The sequence below is a fragment of the Colias eurytheme genome, chromosome 26, assembly GCF_061535395.1.
Source record: "Colias eurytheme isolate Ceu_HAF_F1 chromosome 26, ilColEury1 Martin Lab GWU primary, whole genome shotgun sequence".
Classification (NCBI taxonomy): Eukaryota; Metazoa; Arthropoda; class Insecta; order Lepidoptera; family Pieridae; genus Colias; species Colias eurytheme.
Window position 1 is genome coordinate 2,161,876 of NC_143005.1, and position 7,253 is coordinate 2,169,128.

The 7,253-nt window shown below is 36.7% G+C and overlaps 1 protein-coding gene across 1 annotated transcript; it reads right to left on the reverse strand.

The window, feature by feature from the left end:
- Positions 1-2,569: 2,569 nt before the first annotated feature.
- LOC149897056 (uncharacterized) lies at positions 2,570-6,122 on the reverse strand. Its single transcript, XM_090117025.1, has 3 exons — positions 5,434-6,122; positions 3,938-4,102; positions 2,570-2,695 (listed from the first exon to the last, which is right to left on the reverse strand). Exons 1-3 carry the CDS (start codon positions 6,055-6,057, stop codon positions 2,570-2,572), a joined length of 915 nt encoding a protein of 304 aa, XP_089973151.1. The 5' UTR covers positions 6,058-6,122.
- Positions 6,123-7,253: the final 1,131 nt, after the last annotated feature.

Below are 7,253 nucleotides of genomic sequence, written 5' to 3' on the forward strand. Positions count from 1 at the left end.
GATGGTTTCATAAGTTGATCTGTGTTTCTTCATGAGATGCTTTTTTAAATTTGTAGTAGAGCCGCCTTTCACTGAATACAACGAATTACAAAGATCACATTTTGCTCACATTATCTATCGCATTTACTAACTTTTCCACGAATATATTATTTTCTCAGTTTTAATGAAGTATGCTTCTTTAATATTTATTTTCTTATAAAATATATCTAGCTCTCTCACAAATTCGTCTGGCGATAGTTGCGATCGAGAAGCTAAATTAATAAAAATAGTATTAATTGAGGGAACTTAAACATTCTTTCTCATGCGTTATCTCTTTCATTCGATGTATTTCAACAACTTTTGGTTGATCAGGCCAATCGTTCTTAGAAATAATACCATCCCGTTGTTGTCAACTGACCACGCGTCATTACATTAATCACCGTTTGATTCATCTCTTTCAATTCCTATGAAGTTAAATGGAAATGTGAAAGTGCATTCGCGGCGGAATTATTCTTCCCTTTCAAATATTCAATTATAAAATCGTACTCTAACGTTAATCTAAATTTAATTAAACGACTAGATGGATCTCGCATTCCAAATAAATACATTAGTGGCTAATGATCTGTCTGAATTTTGAATGTGGAAGATATTTTGTATAAAACACATTTGTCTGCCCTTTCTTGCAAAATTTGCATCGACCATACGTAGTCCCTGCTTGATTATGACCAATATTATCAAATCTCACATCTGCACATGGACGATTCCGTTTAGGATTAGCTATTTTTTTGACTGTGATAACTGCGGTACACTTGCGGGAAGAGGTAAACGTCCAAATTTTCTAAGACCTTCACTTACATCCATGCGAAAACGTTTCAACTTTTTAGGTTTAGTCCTGATTTTCTTTAGGTCACGTGTATGCGATAGAGCGCTATGAGAATATCCGATAAATCCCCCCCATATGTGCATTATAATGCTTACCAATTTGTGGAAATTCCACCAGTACTTTAGCTTTAACTTTCTTATCATATCTCATAATTTTTTGTATTGGGTATGAACCACTGTTCATACGCCACTGCGTAGGACAGAGATAGCTCCGGGGCGGAAGACAATTTTGCCGCCCTCTTAATTAGGTATTTCAATTTAATGTATACTATACATTCTATACATTAATTATTCTAGAGAACTTTTCGGCAAGAATAGTCGAATAGTTAAGCTCGGTATAGGAGATATTATATTCAAGCAAGCCATTATTTGCTGTTTATTTCTGTAACTGTAAAAAAATATTCGCAGCATGATTCAAATATTGGGCAGAGTGTCTGTGTACAATAAACATAAATTCAAGTGAGTCTGCATTAATTAATTTATTTTCGTTGCCTGTAGCAGCAACGAAAGTCCGCAGTCGAAGTTGTTCCAGCTTGAAATCCTGTTCGTCAATTTCAACAGATGGCGTAGTCTACATTTAGTTTACATTTAGTGCTCTAGCCGGCGTTAGATAAGCAAACTTATCGGTCAATTTTTGTAATCTGATGAAAACGCTCAAGAATTACTGCAATAATTCTAACGAAGAAAACAGCTTTCGTCTCAACTCATTTTCACAAGACAAGTTAGCATCTCTAGTTCCGTCTTCAAAATATGTTCTCTTGTTATGCATGCGCCTCTGAGGTTCTACGGAAATTTCGAGCTCTTCACACATATTATAATATTTTATTGCTTGCATTTTTACTGGGTCATCTGTACAACTTTGAGTAATTTTTCCTGTTAGCATTCTGTTGACATTAGTGCACCAACTGTGTATAATTAAATCAATAGTGAAATCTATTAAATTTTTTATAATTTTCTTTTTATGCTCTTTACAGGTTAGAAAACCAACATAACAGAAGATTTCAATTTTTTCAATAATTTTATTTACATCATTGCTTAATATATTCAACAAAGAATCCACATTCAACAGCTCTTGTGGGTCTCTGTTTGTTGGTTTTTGCTCTTTTCTGTGAATATTTATAATATATTTAAGAGATTTCATTATTTTGTTGTCATCTTTCTCACAGTTGGCGCCTACGGAATGTGGTGACGTTAAATTGATCACTAACAGCGTTTTGTAGGCTCCTATAAAATTGTAGCGTCCTTCCTAAAAATTGTCGCGGAAGAATTCCAACAAATATCCGCGGCCCCATCATTAAAGCGGCTCGACGGAACACAGTGGGGTTTTAGTCGGTAAGACTCCGACATAACCCACGGCTCCTTCCCCGGGGGCCGTGGGTATCTTTGGAAGATTTCCCCACTATAAAAAAAAAGGCTCCTATAAAATTCAAACAAGTTGGAGATGTATTACGGACCCCATTGCTTCTAATATTGCAAAAAAAGTTTTCCAAGGGGTCCTGATTTAAATTTCTTGTCAATAGACTGCTTATTTTATATGTATCTTTTAAAAAGTTGAATAATCCAATCATTACATAAATATTATTAATAAAAAATTTTATCGACGGCACCTGCACATATCTTTCTATGCCGTCTCGGACATTAATAAATTCCATAGATTTTAATATGGGTAATGATTCATTCCATAGTTTCATATGTGGCGAGTTTGCCTTCAGGGCAGATCGTAGTGGTTTTTTTGTATCTTTATAATTAGAACTGTTAAATGAATCGAACAATTTGTCAACCAGAAGAAGCAGGTCTGCTGTACCATGGCATTCTTCGGGAAGTATTTTATGCCCTGCAAAAGAAACAACACAATGTTACAAAAAAAAAAATAACGCAGGGAAAACGATGGGAAAGTAACTCGGTTTGTTTACACTTTCACACCTATACCACTTAACCTAATTTGACAAAATAATAGTCTACCTTGGGAAAGACTACTCCTTAAGATTTCGTGCGATATAATCGAAATCCACATGGGCGAAAGCTACTTATATTATAAATGCGAAACTGTGTGTTTGTTAAGTAAAAATAAAACGCTTAAACCGCTAAACTGATGGACTGAATATTTATTATTTGAATTAACACATAAGTAGGTTACTTTTCATCTCAGTATTCTCACGGGAACAGAAACTATTCGATTAAACCTGCTGAGCAATGCAGATATGTATGAGTCAGTTTGTTGCTCAATGGCACAAAAAAAAATTATATCCATCTAAAATATGAACATAATATTAATGAAAGTTAAAATTGGTAAAATTATAAAAAAATACATACTGACTGCAAATCTCATAGTACCTGAGACTCGTTGACTAAAAACCTAGGCCGCATGCGATACCTTCATTTTTGGTATCTTTTCTTTGATTATATGTGCTTCAGTGAGTTTATTCATAATTCTAACATCATCTTCACCACTGTCAAGTGCAAACAACATTTCGAGATGTTGCCATTTGGCAATTTTTATTTCGCCATTCTGTATGAATCTTAAATTCTTTGTTAATAGATAATTTCGTAAACCTTTTAATAGGTGCGGTGGATCATATAGTGGGAATACTTTTTTCCCATCAATTTCATATGTATTGCTTTTATTTTGAAGCCCTTCTCTTAGGTATATTGCGCTTGTTTCCTTAATTAATGCATTAATTGCAGACATATTTGTTTGCGACTGGTCGCTTACCGTTGCAACAATGACAAGGCCAGTGCTTGAAATTTTTTGAATGGCCTCTTTTATAATAATTTTTAAGTCAATTGACTTCGTTGCTCTTTGGCAAAATGTAAAGGCCACGGGTTGTTTATACTTGGCCATCAAACTTTTAATCACTAGCACAAGTGCATGATCCGCTATGTTTTTTGTTCGGTTTATGGCATTATCTTCGAAGCCGACCACTACCTGTGATCTTTTTTGGTAAAACAAACCTGGAGTCAGAGCAACCTCATCAAATATAAGCGAACATATTCTTTTAAAAAGAAAATCACCTATCTTGTATTGTCGGGTAAATAAAAATCAATTCAATTTTATACTCAAGTGATGACATCCAACCGTGTCGTCATTGTCCTTATCTTGCTCGGCATTAGACATGACTCCATCTTTGGATCCTTCTTGTTCATTTGAACTGAGTAGATTGTCCACACTATCCTCCTCATTACTCTGTGGAGCCCTTGGTGACGAAGGTATATTTGTGTTTATAATGTTATGAGACAGAAACTAGTGCCAATTTAAATGAAAACACCCATACAGTATGATTTCTAATTCAAGTTAAGAATGATATTTTTAACTAAATTTGATTATCATTTTCTTTTATATTTAGGTTACATGAATTCCTATTCGATAACATACATTTTTTATATATAGTAAATGTAATTATTGTAATACACTCGGCGTCACAAAAATCGCACCTCTATAAGTATTTCCTTCAAAGTCATTTTAACCCTATTAATCAATGGTAGACATATGACTATAAGGTATCATTGGAAAGGCAATTTATTTAAATTTCTGAATAAATCAATGGATTTGGTTTTTAGTTTATCAGGGAATAAAAAAAAGTTAAATTTTATTTTATCAGCAAAAATTACAACAAAGTCCTTATAAACAACTTAAAACCTAGTGTTACCCCCCCTAGCCCTGATGACTGCTTCCATGCGTTCTGTCATGGACCTAATTAATGTGACAACAGTCTCTTGAGGAATGTTGCCTCTTGAGGAATGTTGTCCCATTTTGCAACGACGGCATCTTGGAGGTCTTGGAGAGTGGTAGGGGCAGGATCACGTGCCCGTACTCGCCGTTTCAATTCATCCCAAAGGTGCTCAATAGGGTTCAGGTCTGGACTTCGCGCCGGCCAGCGCATAACAGGGATCCCAACTTCTTGCAGATAGTCTCTTACAATTAAAGCGGTGTGACAGCGGGCGTTATCGTGCATTAACGTGAACCCCCTGCCAACAAAACCCGCATAAGGAACAACCTGCTCCTCTTAGATCTCTGGTACCGAGGAACAATCAGCGACCCTTGCCCGCGAGCACTTCCAGTCCGAGAAACACACACAAGGTTCGTTTTGCCGTCGATTGACATGCCGCCCCAGAACATGCACGAGCCACCCCTGTATTCCACTGTCTCTTGAATACAGGCTTGTGCGCATCGTTCCCCTTGCCTCCTGTACACTCTTCGACGCCTGTCGTTGCAGAAAAGACACACTCTCGTCTCATCCGAGAAGAGCACAGCCCTCCATTGGTCTATTGTCCAATCCACATGGTCACGGGTACGCCTGGCGCCTTCGAAACGAAAAACGACGCTCCCTGCTGCTATTCGCGACCTCCTGTCTTATCCACCTTAAGTGGCATTTTAGGCATATTTTAAATACTCCATATTAAATTTAATAATAATAATTTAATAATTTATTTATTGATTAGACATCATAGGTCCACTTGTTAGTAATTTCTTAATTACTATGTTAGTACATTACATTAATTATTTAAATATTATCATTTTACAATTTACCATTTACATGTCATTTTATTTTTATTGATATAGGATGTGTGTACTTGCTCGCAATGGTGCAAGTACACACAATCATATCTGTCTACGATCATTTTTAGAGCAGTATTGGTACTGCCCCGCACCCGGCGCACCAGAGATGTACATCTCTTCCGTATTATACTATAAAAGCAATCTACCCGAGCTTCAGCAAACATCCCTGATGCGCTACAGTGGCGAGGCAGCCCCATCAGCGCTCTGAATGCGTTGTTATATTGAATACGCAGAGCATTGTATGCCCGACGACCATAGTTATACCAGAGGCTGCACGTGTAGAAATTAGAGCAATATGCTCTGAATAGTGTTAATTTCACTTCAGTGGAACAACGAGCAAACCTCCTGGCCACCATGTTCGCACGGACCGACAACGCTCTACGCTCCCTCTCTATGTCAGCATTATCCTTCAAGTCGGATGTCAGTATATGGCCAAGATATTTATATTCATTGACTCTTTTTAAAACAAGCCCATTCAGGGTGATTGGAGGCATTGACCGGGGTGATTTCCGGCCTGCCTCGAAAACCATAACCTCACTTTTACATGCGTTATAGAGCAAGCCATGACCATCGGCATACCTTTCACATATAGTAATCAACTTACGGAGCCCACATGCTGACGCGCTCAATAAGACCATATCATCTGCATAGCTAATATTATTGACACAAGTGTCATCAATATGACACCCAATATGAGTGTTGCTAAGTTAAACAATAAGTGCATTAATGTACAAGTTAAAGAGTGTTGGAGAAGTCAACCCTCCTTGTCTTACCCCACATTCAAGTTTAAATGTGTCCGAATGAACACCAGCCCAACGAACTGTATTGGCCTGGTTACCATACCAAAACTGTAAAATCCTGATCAATTCAGGAGACAAGTGGTAATCTCTAAGCTTCCTCCATAAGACCAAAGTTAAAGAATACCCAAAGTCATGCAGATTACGATTATACATAACAATATATTTGACGTCTTCAAATTGGCTTGAAACTGGTCCATTGGCGCACTATTCGTGCCCCGTGCAGAATTTTGTGCTATTACTATGTAGTCTGCCTTGGACTGCTGCTTTCCCATTTTTTGTAGCTCACACTTGCGTTGCCTCCAAAAGATTTTACTATACTCATTTTAAATAATTTAATTTAATCGGACCGAGAACACACACTTTACCATATTACGTATGTAAATCGGCGACGCGGCGGCCGGTGTCAAAATAAACGCGCGCGTGCACCAACTTCAGGCAGGGTCGCCATGTAAGGTGGTACCTCGGGAGAGGATTGAAACTCTAGGACTGCTGAATAAATACTGTGTATATTTGAAATAAAACATGCCTTATTAAGTAGCTACAAAACTAGGTTACACGTCGATGGCCCCAACGGTATTGCTAAATTACGTTATTTTTAGAGAGAAAATTATTATAAAACATGTAGCGGTAGCACCAATACCAATATTTTTTTAACCAATTTATTGAACGCAATATTTCAAGGTTTGTAAGAAAACAAACAGAATATTAATATTCAATAAAGTTTATTGATTTAAAAACAAAATATTACCTTCTTTAATCAGTTTGGAAAAAATTATACACAAAATAATTATATCAAAATACACAAAAGTACTCAAAGAACAAAAAATCTATATCAAGATACAAGAAAAGAAATAATTAAAACAACACGTTTATTATTCACACACACTACACTACACTTCTACTTCAGATGAGCTTTCAATCGGGGCTTAAGTACAAGATAATGATTCATAAAATGGATGGTAAAATCGCGGAATAGCCTCACTGTTACATAAACTTAAAAGGTCTGCATGCAACGCTTTACTTATTGGAATAGG

Bases quoted from the DNA above. Each gene is read 5' to 3' on its own strand.
- LOC149897056 (XM_090117025.1), bottom strand. From the start codon at position 6,057: ATGGTCTTATTGAGCGCGTCAGCATGTGGGCTCCGTAAGTTGATTACT. The intron at 4,103-5,433 runs GTACACACATCC...AATTGGCACTAG, and splicing joins ACTTGCACCATTGCGAGCAA to TTTCTGTCTCATAACATTAT. The intron at 2,696-3,937 runs GTTGGATGTCAT...TTTCTTTTGCAG, and splicing joins ATAAGGACAATGACGACACG to GGCATAAAATACTTCCCGAA.